Source organism: Gavialis gangeticus, unplaced genomic scaffold (assembly GCF_001723915.1).
Source record: "Gavialis gangeticus isolate Ggan-Ray unplaced genomic scaffold, GavGan_comp1, whole genome shotgun sequence".
NCBI lineage: Eukaryota > Metazoa > Chordata > Crocodylia > Gavialidae > Gavialis > Gavialis gangeticus.
The window spans coordinates 130649905-130666123 of record NW_017729024.1 but is presented as its reverse complement, the minus strand read 5'-3'; the positions used below and the strand labels follow the sequence as shown (position 1 = coordinate 130666123).

General features: G+C 36.3%; 1 protein-coding gene across 1 annotated transcript in view; it reads left to right on the top strand.

Annotated features, from left to right (window-relative positions):
* The window catches only part of AP3B1 (adaptor related protein complex 3 beta 1 subunit), a 344453-nt gene that overhangs the window by 174576 nt on the left and 153658 nt on the right, over positions 1 to 16219 (top strand). The window contains exon 13 of the mRNA XM_019518249.1: positions 7029 to 7138. Within this exon, the coding sequence (XP_019373794.1) occupies positions 7029 to 7138 (110 nt within the window). The remainder of the gene's footprint in view (positions 1 to 7028; positions 7139 to 16219) is intronic.

The window sequence follows — 16219 nt, the reverse complement described above, 5'->3', positions numbered from 1 at the left end:
TGTTCAGAGAGGATAGGAGTGTAATGTTTCTGTCATACTATGCCTAGTTGCATTAAAACTGTTAGCCTGCAGAGGGTGCTAAAAGAAGAGAAATATTTTTTTTATACATCCCAATGTCTACATCACAAAGAACATTTAAACAGTTTTAGGATAGATAGATAGATCCAAACTTAGGTTGATTTTGTTGTTGTTGTAATTTACCTTCCTATTAAATGTATATACAAAATAGGGAAGAATTACAAATGACTACAGAGCATGAGGAGGGGATATACACCAAATAGAACCCAGTAATACTGTATATATAAATCAATCTTTGATTTCCTTATTGATTTTCTCCTGTTTGATTATTATACATTTGCACTAGCTACCAATATCTTTGATGGACAGTTAATGTTACCATGAAATTTACATGAAAATACCTCAATCATGAGAGAGAAATTTTCAGAGATATTTACTGTGTGAAACTAGTACCAAAGAGACAATAGGTAATATTGAACAGACTTAGGTTTTAAAATCCTTAATTCATTTTTAGGTAATTAAATAGAAATGGCCTGACATGCCCCTCCCTTTTCAAGCTGCTGATCAGTTTAAACTACTCCTATTGAAAGGCTATTCTAGAACCATACTTCTCTAATGGTTACTTTTTTCCCAGTTCCCAGCCTAAAATTGCTCATGATAAGTCTACACCCATTTGTTTTCATCCTTCATTGTCCTTTAGCTTAAACAGGTCGTCTTCCTCCGCAGTGTTTTACATCACTGTTCTATTTATAGAGACCAATCATGTCTCCTCTGGGGTCATTTGCTAGACTAAATGAACCAGGCTGTTTTTGTGGTCTCTCATATAACAGACTTTCTGTTCCCATGATCATCCTTATAGTCTTCTCTACACCTGTCCCAGCTGGAATTCTTTTTTTTAACATAGATAACAATTGTAGACAGTGTTTCAGATTTGAGGTCTGGGTGTTGTACAGTGTACACTGTCTGATATGTCCTAAGATAGTCTTCAACTCTTTTATGGTCCCATCACATTGGCTGAGTATTATCCCCTGATCAACAAGTACACCCAGGTCTTTCTCCTCCTTAGTCGTTTGTAACCGACAGGTCCTCAGCTTGAAATTCCTATTGTCATTTCTGAAGTGCATGACCTGGCAATCTGTGCTATGTAATTTTATCCTGTTTGTATCAGTCTTGTTCTTAAGGTCATTCAGTTCTCTTGTGTAATATTCTGATTCACATTCAACGTTGTCAATACCTTCCATCTTTGTCCTGTTGCTGTGCCATTAACACATGCTTCCTTTTTTGTGCTGGCATCATAACTGAAAAATATTAAATGAAACCATTCCCAAGACCAATCTACAAGACACTCTACCTTCCTCAGATGAGCAGGTCTTTCAGTGAAGTTCAGTATCCTCCCTATTTTAACTAATTTCTTACCTACTTCATCGCTTTTGTATTAAATCTCCATTTTCTCCTGTATAATTAGTTTCTCATGTGGCAATGTATCAAATGCTTTATTGAATTCCACTGAATTCTTTAACCTACATTTGCTACACCTGGCCTGTGGTTGTCTAGATTGTATTTTCAGTTCTCCTTAAATATAGATACTACATTTGCTGTTCTCCAGTCATACTGAAGCACCCTGACATGATAGTTTTGTCAAAAATCCCTGCTGCCGTGCCAGTAATTCCGTGTGACATTTCTGTCAGCCGTATAGGATGGAAACTACTTTTTCCTTGGATTTTGAGCATGTTACCCTCGGAGTTGTGCTTCCACTTCCAGTTAGACATTCTGTTGCTCTCACTCTTCTTAATGATCTCATCTTTGCCCTGCTGTTTGATTACTAGCATCCTCATGGAAAATTGGGGAAATATTTCATAGTTGGTAGGTAGGGTCAGAAGGGACCTCAGCAGATCATCAACTCCGACCCCCTAATTATTATAATTTGTGGGATTATAATCTCTACTCCAGTTTCACTACATAACAACCCTATGTTTTGTTTGTTCTTTTTCCATTTATAATGACTAAAGAACCATTTGAGTGTGTTTTTAGTTTTCTTTGCAAGGTATACCACAGCTAGATTTTGACAATTTGCAGTTTATTTCTCCACTTTCGGACCTCCAATATGCAGTTTTGTCCATTCCTTATAGGCTTTGCTTACTTCTGAAGTATCCTTATTGAGGTGGGTTTTTCTCCTTCCCTCAATCCGGTTTGAAGCCCGTCCTTGCAAGCATCCCTGTTGGTTATGTTGCAAATTCTAGACAGGTACCGGATCTTTGACTTGAATATGGAAGAGGAATTTCTTTAAATTCATTTGTTCTTAAGTGCACTCTAACTAGTTTCTTTAATTTATCAGGGTTTACCCTCATAATCAGTAGATCAAAGTTTTTTTTTTAAGTTATAATGTCCTCACTACTTATCAAAAGCAAGTCTAAAATGGCATTGCTTCTTGTTTCTTCAGTGATAGTGTAAAAAAAAAAATATCTGTCAACTATCAGTCAGGATAGCATTCAGACCTAGCATTCTTAGTAACATTTTTTCTCCAATCAGTATCACTATTTTTGTTGTCCCTCTCTCAAAGTGACTTTTAACCTGAACAGTTTCTGCTTCATCTGTGATGACTCTTATTTCTGTTCAGTCCATCGCATCATCACTGTGGAATACTACTTCACCACCTTTACTTTTTATTTCTGTTTTTCCAGAACAGTATGTACATTTTAATATGTGTATTCCAGTTATGATTTCTATATTACTGTTATCAGTTTCAGTGGGTTTTGTTAGTTCTATGCACTTCTGAAAATTAGGCAACTTCATATTTTCAGAAGCTTAACTTTAGAAAACTTGGTTTGAAAAAAATATTGGTCATTTCTATTTTAGGTGTTTTCATTCAAAAATCTTAAGCAGTGGGTCACATTTTTATATATACTTTATATGTAAAGGCAAATGAGGCTATTATCCTACGGACTGAAATCATATGGCATAGTTTCTGAATATTAGTTATAATTAGCTATAATTATTTGCTGTCCTTCCCTCAACTTGTGGTTGAGAGACCCAGGTGATAGAAGATACGTTTTCTTTCCCATGTTGTGACATACTGGTTAACATATGTTTCTTTTAACACACATCTTCCTTTTAGGGTAGAATTTTTTTTCACTGGCCTTGGCTACTTTCTACTAAAGTTTTCTTGGTCATTTCAATTTAACTCTGTCTTCTAAATTCCTACAAGTGCTAAGTGATGCACTAATTGAATTGGCCTGCTTATTATGGATTTCATAGAAAGGGAGAACATCTTCTCATATTTCAGTTTTTGAAAGCTTAGAATCTCTCTCATGCAGTCACTCCTAAATTTGGACCCTCCCAAACAAACAGTTGTTTTGCAGGCTGCCAGTGCTTTTGCTAAGCATGTTTTAAATGCTGGTTTTTTATTGTCCTTCGTTCTGTATCTTTCCTGTGGCAGTAGCATGTCTCTGACTCTCTTCGTAGCGGTTGATTTCTCATGTGTTTAGTATGAGAGACAACAGAGAACTTCATCCTTAAGCTCATCTCTGTACATATTAGCCTTCATTTGAAAAACAGAGCTCTATGAATTTGAGGAGTTTTCTTGGGGCATGTGAAGTGTCTGAGTTGGCCGAAGTTTTGATAAGTGACCTGGCTCATCCTGCACTTTGTCAAGTTTCATTCTATGAAAGCATTTTTATAAGTGAAAGTAAAATGAAGCTATAAAATCCAACAGCACTTCCCTTCCCTGCTGTAGTGTGTGGAAGCTATGGCAGTGCTTAGAATAATTTTCTCTTTGCTCTTTGTGCTTCTGTCTGTTTACTTTCTTAGGTGACTTAGCTGCTGATTCTATTTTCAGGTTGCCTAAAGTTTGTACAAGTTATGTTTATTTAAAAAACAAAACAGCAACAACTAAGAAAAAACAGAACAGCTATGATAGAACATGAGAGAGTTTCTGAATGATGCAGTACAAATTATTTCAACTTGTCTCTTAAAAATTATGATTTTTGTTTTCAGACATACCCACCTTGTTTTAGTAGGGTGGAATTCTGTGTCAATGAATCAGTGATCAAACTGGTTTTGATCCATTGGAAATTTATTAGCATCTGTAGGAATAGTCTGTCATGATTTTAAGCAGTTCCTTCACATAGTTTAGAAATTTTGTCAAATTTTTCTGAACTGAGATCTTTCTGTTGTCAGTAGTATTTCAGTTCCTAACTTTCATTTTTATTTTTTATCTCTATCTAGAGATTCCTGGTCAGATTACTTTATATTTTCCCTAAATTTCTAAGCCACCTTGATGAATTTCTTTGTTCAGAAGCCATTGTCAGTTATATCGGAATTAAAGCTCTCCTTTATTATTGGCTGTCTATCAAGCTTTCTCACTTCACCTCTGGTACAGATTTTCATTTGGAATAGTAGTGTATTATTTTAAATTGTTTATGCCCACTTTCCTCAGTCTGTATCTAAACTTCAGCTTTTTTGCTTTTTGTTTAATCTGGATCTGGACACAGGAATATTTACACCAGTGCAATTTACATAAGTTTTAGACACTGGTGTGTCCTGAAGCAGACAGACAAGCAGCTGTTTCAGACTAGCTGAATACTGTTCCCTGCTATTATTGTGCCTTACCACTAGGTGGCATAGATTGGGTGATCATTAACATTGAGCAGAGGAATTACCCTGAGATTAAACCATGGACAGACATGTCTCTGATTCTACAGACATGTCTTTGATTCTCCATTTCCCCTCCCCCCCCATTTGAGTGCATTGTACCAGTGAAAGGTGCTTTCCCCCTCCTCCGCTTTTTTTTTTTTTTTTTACAATAGTGAAAATGTCACATTTAAGTCTTCACTAATAGATGAGTAGGTAAATGTATCAATTTTCTTGTTACTTGTTTCTTGGCACAGATATACCTGTTAAGATTTTATTAATGTTTATCACAAATTCTGTTGACTTGACTGAAGTTATCTCTTTCAGCCTTCTTTCTTGATTTTACTTATGTAGTATGAAAACTACATAACTGTTTTTGTGGCTACATTCTACTATTTTTTAAATATTTCTTCCTTGTTTGTGGAGTCCTCAGTGTGCAGAAAACCAGCTTCTTAGTACACTTGTTTATTCACTTGGATTATTTCAGGTTTTAGTCTAATATTTAATTTTCCTGGTTTTGTTAATACTTTACATGGGACATTTTTATTGGTATCTAGGTTCATGTAAATAGGAATCATGCCAATTCATCTGTCTTACAGTTCCAGTTTAGCTCTTTAGATATGTTCTTATTCCATGCGTTTCTTTCCTCCTGCAGATTTCAGAAAAATGGTTCCTATGGCAATAATTTATATATTTTTCTACATGTCTTGAATTGTATTTTAATCATGTTCTTTTCTGTAACTCCTGGAAATGTAACTTTTAAGTATGTTTTATTATCTTGCTCAGTTGTTAGGCTCCTGCTTTTAAACACATTTTACTTTCTTGTGTGAGCATTTAACTGTAATATTTTGTTTGTTCATTCTAATACAATCTTTCTAGTAAAGCATCCTGCATAATTGATTATTTCTTAATACTATTTCTTTTGAGTTTTTGGTGTTCTGAATTAGTTAGGACACTTAATTTTATAATATAAGAACAATGTTATGTTGTTACAGGATGGTAAAAAATTAGAACTTTTCAGTGAATAAGAATCTTGCCTGAAGACCTTTACTTATTCCACAGCTGATTAAGGGAAGTGTGGCAGGGGTGCAGATATTGAGACCCCTGGATAGATGTTACATGGAAGCTTTTTGTCACGCTCCAGATTTTGTACTATGCAGACACACCAACTGCTGCTTTTTTTTATTGCGGTGGTCACCTAACTTTGCCATCATCCTTACCAGGATGATTTATTTTGCTCCCGTTTTTTTTAACCTTTGGCAGTATAAAAGGGGGGCAGAATACTTTCCAAATTGACCTGCACTGTACTCTATACCCTAATATTCCTGTTTCAGAAATCTGTTCTGTTCTTTTTGATAACTTAATTCATTAAGTAGAAGGTCCATGTTTCAGATTAACCATTCAAATGCAAGGATGCTTTATTCATCTGTTTGAAACAATGTCCATGGTTGTTAGTGTCTGGAGGGTGAGGGGAAATGCTTTTTGTTTTGTTTTTTGTTGAGATGAAAAATATAATTAAATTGAACTTCTGTTGTATTAGTCTTTTTTTTTTTTGCTTTGGCTTCAACCTTGGCCATGTTTGACTTTACTTCATCTTTCCCTATAGCATGAATTTACTCTTGCATAGAAGCCCACCTCTGCACCAGTGGGTTTTTTTCAGCTTCAAAAATTGTACATTTCATACAAGTTGATCAGGCTGCGAATGTTACTTGTTACAGTAGTTAAGCACTCCAATGCATGACTTGGACATAAATCTTTGAACAGCTTGCCTATTTAGGAACCTCATTTGAATGTGCTACAGATCATGCTACAGACCTGGGAGAGGATCTTTAGAGGGTGAAACAGTGCAGAGGAAATGTTTAGCTATTTTTTATTTGTAGAATTAGCTAGCAATTTTCTGAGCAGCCTATACATTTTTGGAAGTCCATTAAACTGTATATATATATATATATATATATATATATATATTTACATTTTGTGCCAACCTTTGTGCAGTATTTATGAATGTACATACTGCAATTTAATAATGCAGAATAGATGTTTTTCCCACAAAAAATTAAAAATGAAGTGCAGATGCATTAAAACTAAATTAAAAAGTATTATAAAGAGATACATTTATTAGCTGCTTGTGTTATCTTTTCCTAAATCCTCCCACTTCTTTTTGTCTCAAACCTTCTCCCAAAAGCAGATTGTCTTTAGATTTATAAAACAATCTACCCTTTTATGTTGTTCATAATAGATGTTGTTCCACAGAGTATATTTGGAAAATGTATTAAATCATTTAAAATTTTTAAAAGCTATTGCTTACAATTTGTATATGATGATAAGTTTTGTATACATACATTCCTTTGAAAAGCATAACTTGGTTTTGTCTTTATCAGAAATAGTGGTTGCTGAAAGTGTTGTTGTTATCAAGAAGCTTCTACAAACACAACCAGCACACCATAGTGAAATTATCAAACATATGGCTAAACTCTTGGATGGTATTACTGTAAGTATTTGTGCATCTTTCAATATTATCTTTGATAATATATTAGAATTGTAATATTACTGTGGTCTGCCAAGACTTAAGGAAGAGGTATTAGAAATAATTTAGGAAAGAGGTATTAGAAGCTATCAAGTACTCTCAATCTGTTTCTTAAAAGTTGGAAGGTATTTTGAAATAAGTTATTTTTAAATATTGAAAATATTTTAGAATGAGTTGATCATGGTGGGAGGAGGCTTTTTGCAAGGGAATAGTAGAATGGAAAGGAAAGTGACATAGCAGCTCTTTTGGGCGGTTATTAGAAGATATTTATATACACACAAGTGTGTGTGAGCTTGTCTACTTGTTTCTGTGCTAATATCACTTTTATATAATTCATATGGAGATTCTAAAACCAGATGATCAAACTTCAAAATAATAAATGATCAAATATTCAGTGCCTGTGAAGTTGGGTTTTTTGTACAGGAAAATGTATTTATGTTGAACTGCTTTACATACAGAATCTGGAGAGAAAATAAGTAAGTACAGTAAAAGAAACCTAATACTGCTAATTACGTAGTGTCAAACCAATATTATCCAGGCTATTACCATCATCCATGTTTTCTGGAGAATTACCTAATATTTTGATTTCTAATTATACTCTCATTAATTGAGTCGTGTATAATTTTATTGTACACATCTTTTGGCATCTTACCAATTGAGATTGTCACTTTGTTTCCATATATTTATTTCATAACAAGAGATTGGCATTTTCTCCTCCAGGTGTCAGCTTTAACTTTTGGAGGTTTGTTGTGGCTAATAACTGTTGATTGTATATGGTATAATTTTGAGAGAAATATAATGATATATAAAGGCATAAAATAATTGAAAAAGAGAAATATCTTCACACATTTTTCTGTTGGGCAAAGGGAACCACAAAGGATACACCATTAATCAAATCACTTGATGAACTTCTGGAAAGTGCTCAAGGATGAGGATACCAAAATAGAATAGAATAGAAATTTCTCACAAAGTAGTAAAAGGTCATACATATTGAGAGAACAATATTGTAGCAGACCATTGGCAGGAATAAAGTACGAATCGAAACTTGATGCCAAGGTTTCTTTATTGAACCTTACCATCAGTAAAGAACACTGCTAATGGTATTAGTGGCATTTGTAGAAGGTTTGTCACATGCATCATTTTATGATTTTTTCTATTTTTTTCCAATAATATTTTCTACAAATTAAGCCAAAAAGCCAAACAGTTTGAGTAAGTTAAGGATGTGGAGGAAAGTTTTATTGTGATTTATAATATTTTCCCTGATGTGAGGTCTTTGTCTCCAAATAAATCTAATTCTGCATACATCTAAATGGGGGAATGTGGGGAATATGTTCTTATATACAGTTCTAACAAAGCATGATAATATACTTATATGAGGGGCAATACTTGTGCTATTTAATTAAAAGATGTAGTGAACTTGTAAATAAGTTTCAAAGAGTGAGATGCAAGTAATTCTGGGTAGCGTGTATGTCAGTTTTTGAGGTTTTAAAAATTATTTGCTGTGTTTTGATGCCTTTTTTCATCCTTATTTTGAGGAAGAAATGCAGCAGACAAGACCAAGAGGAAAATTTACAGTACAAGAGAAAAAGTTAAAATAGTCTTTAGACTTTGCCAGCAAATGTATAAAATAAACACTAAAAATTAGGAGAACAGTTGTGGTTTTCTACTTCTTACCCTTTCTTATAGCTTGCTTTCACAGAGATGTAACACAAACTGTAGTTCATAAGAATTATGAGAATTAAGGGGTATGATGAATCTCTGATTCTGAATCTGCTTAATTTTAGGAACGTAGTGATAGGCGTATTGAATCAGACCTATTTCCATCTCCATCCACAGATTCACAGAAGTTTAGGGCTAGAAAGGACTGTGTGAGATCATCAGGTTCAGCATCCCCTTCTCTGGGCAGGAAAAACTGCTGCAGTCAAATAATCCCAGCAAGGTGTGCATCCAGTCTCCTTTTGAACATCTCCAGAGTAGGTGCTTGCACCACCCCCGCTGGGAGTCTATTCCAGAGTCTGGTCTCACAAACCATGAAGAAGTTTTTCCTTGTTTCCAGTCTGAAACCTTCTTCTAAGGTTTGACTGTTGCTCCTGGTTTTCCCCTGAGACGCTTTGGTGTATAGTTGTTTGCCTAGCCCCTGATACTCTCCACTGATATATCTGTAAACTGCCACCAAATCCCCCTGAAGTCTTCTCTTTTCTAGGCTGAACAGTCCCATATCTGTCAGCCTTTCCTCATATGGCTTGCTCTTCAGGCCTCTAATCATACAAGTGGCTCTACTCTGGGCTCTCTCAAGCTTCTCCACATCCTTCTTGAAGTGTGGTGCCCAGAACTGGACACAGTACTCCAGCTGCGACCTCACCAATACTGAGTAGAGCAGGAGAATAACTTCCTTAGTTTTGCCTGAGATGTGTCGGTTGATGCATGCCAGTGTATTGTGTGCTCTGCTAACTGTACCATCACACTAGTGGCTCATATTCATTTTGACAATTATGACCCCCAGGTCCCTTTCAGATGTGATGCTACCTAGCATAGCACAACCAAGCGTGTAAGTTCATTGCTGATTTTTCCTCCCCAGATGGAGCACTTTACACTTCTCAGTGATGAACAGCATCTGGTTCTGGTCTGCCCATCAAACTAATCTGTCTGAGTCTGCCTGGATCGTCCGCCTACCCTGATGCGTGGCTGCACTTCCCCACAGCTTAGCATCATTGGTAAACTTTGCCAGTGTGCTTTTCACCCCCACAGCTAGACCATTGAAGATGTTGAAAAGCACTGGTCCAAGTACTGATCCTTGGGGACCCCACTGCCTACCTTCCACCAGGTCGACACAGATCTGTCTATTAGTACTCTCTGGATCCAACCCTACAGCCAGTTTCGCATCCATCTGACTGTTCAGTTGTTTTACCCTCATTTTACCTTGAGAGTCTCATGGGACACCAAGTCAAAGGCCTTCCTAAAGTCCAAATAAATGTTGTCAACCTCATCTCCCTTATCCAGGTGGTGAGTAACTTGGTTGTAGGTGTTTAACCTGATTGTAGAAACATACTGGTCCACTATGTTTCCGACTATTCCATACAAGTCGTTTTGGGTGAAAATGAAAGAAACCTATTGATTTCAGGTAGTTGGAGATGAGCTTACCCCTTTCATATGAGTCACCAATCCTCCTTTAAATGTTATTGGTTACTTGATTTCTGTGACACGTTGTGTGGTAATGAGTTCCATAGGCATTTCTATAAAAAGTAATTTTCTTTGGTTAATAATTACATATGCTACCTTTTAATCTCTTTTAAATGTTTCCTTATTCCCCTGTAATGAGACGGGGAGAACAGAACATACCTTTCTCTAAACCACTCACTATATTTATACTTTTGATTTACTGATATATAATGATCTAACACATTCCATATTCTCTATCTTATTCCTGATATCCTAATCCTAATATCTTTATTTACTTTGACAGCTTCACACTAAACTCTGGTCTTCACTGAGCTGTCTATAACAGGTTAAGACATGCACAGGTTGAAGAGTAATAATAAAATGTTAATTAAGCACTATTAAATGGTAGTGTGATTTCATAAACTGAAATATTGGCTATGTTATATTTGTGACTCTTTGGATTAGACAAATATTAAAGAACAAGAGAAAGTGCACAGTAGCTGGAATGTAGCATTGGCTAAAACATGTTCATCCAAGTAGGATTGGATTTAATTTAATCTCATGGGGAGTAACAACATCAGACACATTTGGTAGGTAAGTGTATGAAATATAATTGATATTATGCAACTGGGAGCTCCCCACAAGTATTTTGCTTTCATTGATCAACTTTGGATAGAATAGGAGAGAATAGTTTCATCTTAACTTTCAAATTGGCATCAGGGTCTGGGTCAGATTTTCAAAAGATCACATCACTGTTTGTGATCAAGAACTGCCATTGCTTATGAGTTGCACTAAAATAAGGGAATTGCTGAGCTTAAAGGTAAGGCTTGCATGTGATAAGAGCTGGATGTTTCTCAAGGATTGGCATAGGAATCTAAAACTTTTCCCCAGAAGATAAAATAACTGTGATTAACCTACTGCCTCCTTCCTTAGCCTTTTGACTAGCAGACACAAGATTCCTCTTCCTCACTTCACTGGAGAGAGAAATAAAAGATCCTTGTACTTTAGATTTTGATCTGGGCTCTTCACTGACTGCAAGTTTTTAACAAATTTTTATTATAGACAGAGTATGCACTGTGTGACTTCCTTTGTACTAGATGTACCATCTGTTCAATCTGATATGGTAGACTACATGTTCCTAGGCTCTTTAGGACTTTTCCTAGATTTGAAAGTGAAATGGCTGACGCTTTTTGAAAAGTTATTGTGCTGTAGTCATGGTAGGACTTTTCTTATTTTAATTTTGTTGGCTGGAGTCAAGCATGCTGGATCATCAAGAAGAAAGCTGATTGTTGACTCCTACTGTCTTTTCACATTCGGTGCTCTCTCTGTGGTATAGATTATTCTATGGTGTGGCGAAGTAGTTTCAAATGATAATCTTTTCCTTAATCAGTTAAAGGAAATTCAATTACATTATATTAAGAGAATTTAAAGAATGTACAGCTAAGCTCTCAAAGGTCTGGGTAATGACAAGTTGAGATTTCATGCATTAATGTAACTGTCCTCATTGTTACCTAGTAAGATCCAGTCTTTAATGACCTGATCATGTATTATTTTTCAAACAGTGCATTAAAACATGCATTTTTCCTATGACCTTTTAATATGCTCAGTGAATAACTCCAGGATTTCCGAAGAGCGTGATGTAAGAACTAGAAATGAATTTGTTTCCCTCACTTTATTTTTCTGTGCAATTGTGTTCTAAATATGTAGCTTATTATGGCAAAGAGATTCACATTTTTACTTCAGATTAAGTTGAGATCCAAAATAAGAACTCTGCCTCAGTTTTTCCACTATAAAAGAGAAATGGTAAGGGTTTAAAAATGGTCACATTCCATAAAGGTAGTGCAAATGTTACTGGTAGAAGGTGGGGACACCACTGTCTTCTAGCCTAAATGATAATAAGAACTAGAATCTAATGGACTCTTCCAAATGCAATCCCTATATTCTATATTGCAATTCCTATATTCCTATATTCCAAGTCAGTGGTATATTCTTCTTTCACTAATTCTTCCAATTAATGAAAGAAGAATGTACCACTGACTTGAAAGAAATTTGGCATCTGTATAACCTTCATGACATAGTGAAAATCAGTCAAATGCGTTTAACTACATTGAGCTGGGATGCAAGCTGAGCAAATACATATATTGTCCTTGCTAGTACTGGAGTTAAATTTTTCCCTATGTAAAGGATGACAAAAATAAATGAAAGGAATTAAGTTAAAAGAAAACACTTGGCAGTAGAAAATAAATCTTCTACCTATTCTGCATGTTTAATTTATTTTTTGTCAGGGTGTTTTATTTGGTTATGGCCACAAACTGGATAGTATACTATTTTGACATAGGATCCAGAATCAGTTGTATTAATGTTGTTATGAATTTCACTTGTTAGGCCGGTGGTCATGCTCAGTGATGGGGCACGTAATGAACCCTGTACCCAGGAAGAAAAGGCCTTTATAAGACTGTTTTTCTGAGGTATTATCTAATCTGAAATTTACTCTTTCCTGTAGAAGAGCATCTGAAGCAATTTAGACTGTGATGGGACAGGATACCAAATATACTTGACAAATTACAAAACAGGGATAAGAAGTTCAATAACAAATGACTAGAGAATTATGATTCAGCATTTACAAACAAAACCAAAACCCTTTGGTGCAAGTCCATGCCTTGTATAGCAATTGCATATTGAATTCACATTTTGGAATGATCAGAACTCATCATAGGTTGTTCTTGAAAATCATTCTTTTCTTTTGGCCCTATTCTGCTTGTTAAAACTTGTCATCTCTAAATTTGGATTGTAAGCTCCTCAGGTCAGGACCCATGTCTCTCTATATGTTTTTGTTGAATGCTTGGCTGTGTAAATAGTATTTAGTACAGTTTGAATACCATATATATGCCAAGCACTTCCTCCACATGCTTCAAAAATACAAGTAAATAATGGTTGTGATTAGTATTTGAAAATATTAAACAAGAGAAAATCAGACTCTTATACTCCCAGTTTATTATAAAAGGTAGTGTTTGCTCTGAGCCATGTTAAACTTGAATTAGACATTGAAGTATCACTTCTTTACAATTTAATATTCAGTGAATTATGGGATAGAGAACTATTTTGTGTATTAGCTGGGTCTTCCCTTTTAACACAAAGGTTGTTACCATACCTCATAGCACTTTATAGGTAAAAATCACTTGTCAAGATAGTGTTATATATCATCCTGTAGTTGGAAGTGTGCTGCAGGACAGTGATAGGTCTTGATGGGATCGGTACTTTCTCCATAAATTATGAGTTTTTTTGTTATTCCAAAGTACTGAGAGAACATTACCTTTTTAAAAAATATTTTCCTTAGCAAATGCATGCTTCCTGTCATTCTTCTTAAAACTGTACAAATAGTTGTGTACTTTTCACATGAGTATCCTAAACTTTGATTCTCTTCTAGAATACCACTGTAGTACTTCTATACTTTTTGTAGTTTTTCCTTCTTCTACTTGGGGTTGATATTGCAGTAGTTCCATAGGGATCTACCTTTATTGTGCTAGCCACTGTTTGAATTCATAAGGATATCTCTACTTAGAAGACCTAATAATCAAAGTGGAACACCTAAGAAAATGAATCTGACTTAACTTTTAACATGAATTGGTTAAACCCTGTGTGGACACCCTCATTCAGAATTAGAGTGGCATTGGTTCAATTTAATTTGCTTTGTAAGTGGTTTAAATTAAATAGAATAACAGCTACTTTGATTCTGAATAAGTGTCCATGCAGAGGTTTAATTTCCTGAGTGTGTCCAGGCAAGGTTCTTCGAGTGATATCTTTTATTAGACCAACTGAATAGCTGGGAAAAAAGTTTTAGGCAAGCGTTTGGGCGCAGTCGCCCTTCTTCAGGCATAGGGAGTCCCTGCTGGTCTGAGACTCCAAAAAATGAGAGAAGCTAAAAGTGTAACAGGATGTCAGTGAAAAAGTAAATAGGTAGAAATTAGAAAGACAAAAGGTAAAACAGGTAAGAGAGGAGGAAGCAGGCAGAGGTAAAAAAAGCCAAAAGGAGACAGCAGTGATAGAATATAAAGTAGAAGGTCAGTGAGAAAGGAATTAGTAGATCAGGAAAACACGAACAAGGGATGCAGAAAGTGTGACAGGATGTCAGTGAAAATATAAATAGGTAGAAATTAAAAAAATCAAGAAGTAAAACAGGGAAGAGAGGGGGAAGAAAGCAGGGGGGAAAAGGCCACAGGGAAACACTGCAGTGATAACAGTACAAGGTAAAAAAGAGAGGCCCACAAAGACTATGTCCATACACACAAGTCATAGGTAAAGTAGGGACTTCTAAGAACCCCAGTAGGTGTTTAAGACACAATTAAGCTGTTAATCTCATCTTAAATAGTAACCCATCCACATGTTCAAGCAATTAATGGGGTGAAAAAATAGGAAAATATATATTTTCTGTGTTCCAGAAAATGTGTAATATTTTTGTGGTTGGTTTCCATTGCACCTCAAATTGAACTGATGGCAGGGCTAGACTGACAGCTCATCCAACCCTAGGACTGCACTGGAGTCAGTTAGTTGTTGGTCCCAGCCCTAGGACTGCACTGGTTCATGCTGGGCTGCAGGAGCCCAGCTTTCAACTTGCTGGTACAGGGGGAGCCTGGGATCATGCTCCTATGCTGCCCCTGCACCAGTAGATAGTAAGTGCGCAACTGGGATTTGATCCCCAATCCCTAAATCACACATTTTGCCATGCATTCATGGAATGACAAGGGAGGCAACTGCATTACCTGCATAATATTATGCTGGTCCCAATATTTTCTATTTCTTACTTGTAGCAAACATGTTTTCTGCATATCGGGTAAACATACAAACCATTTAAATGTATAAGTGCTCTTTAGACCCACTCTACCTTGTATTTGCAACTACAGATTTGATTTACTTCTGTCAGTTTCACCAATTTTAAGTCTCTTAAAGTAGCCTTGAACTGATTTGGGTCTTTCAATTTCAAGGTAGTTTTTAGGGATAAGGTACTCTGAGAAACATGGTACTGAGTCTTGACTTGTGAAGAGCTTAGTACGGGCTGTTCGGTAGTTAATGTGTATATGAATTTTGGAGATGTGCATGCTCTAATTAAGTGCATAGCCTCTTTCAGTCCTGAAGTTGTGTACTTAAATGGAGTATATTGTAATTCAGAGCTGTCCAGCTTCCAAGTGCCAGAGGGCACACTGCAAAAGTCACACCAGGCAGCCATGCCCCCACCCCACCCCCACCTTTGACTGCCCCTCTCCTTCCTAGTCCTGGAAGCACTGTGTGTGCAGCTTTGGCCATGGACTCCTTGCTGCACAGTGGGTTATACTGCACTATTCCATACTGCCCCATCCAGTGGGGCAGGGGCAGGAAGTGGATGCCGGTGGTGGGTGAGGGAGCCTGGGGTCCTTAGCTGCTATTGCAGCTGTGAAGTAGTGGGGGAAGTGGCAGCAGTGTAGGAGCTTCCCATTGTGAGCTGCAGGCCACCAGTTGGACAGCACTGTTATAATTCAAAGTGGAAGGAGTGAATTTGTCTACAAGTATCTATGTTGGAAACTCCATACTTTTCCATTATTTTGCTTCCTGTAGCATCAATAAGACAGTTCTTCTACATATGGGAGGCACTTTGCTCCTATCATCCTTCAAGGACTTTTACCAAATCTTTTAAAGTGTACCACTTGCATGTGAGATGGATCTCCTAGCTGGTTTTCATTCTGGAGGGAAGACAGGAGGGAACATTTGTCTGTGGGGTGAAGACAGTATAAGGAATTAGCAGCGTAGGTAGAGAGTAGGGTGTATGTACTTAGCACTGAAGAGTTTAAAACTTGGAAAAGGATTGTACTGTAAATCACTTATAGGAGAGATTAGGAAACTTTAATAACTGTG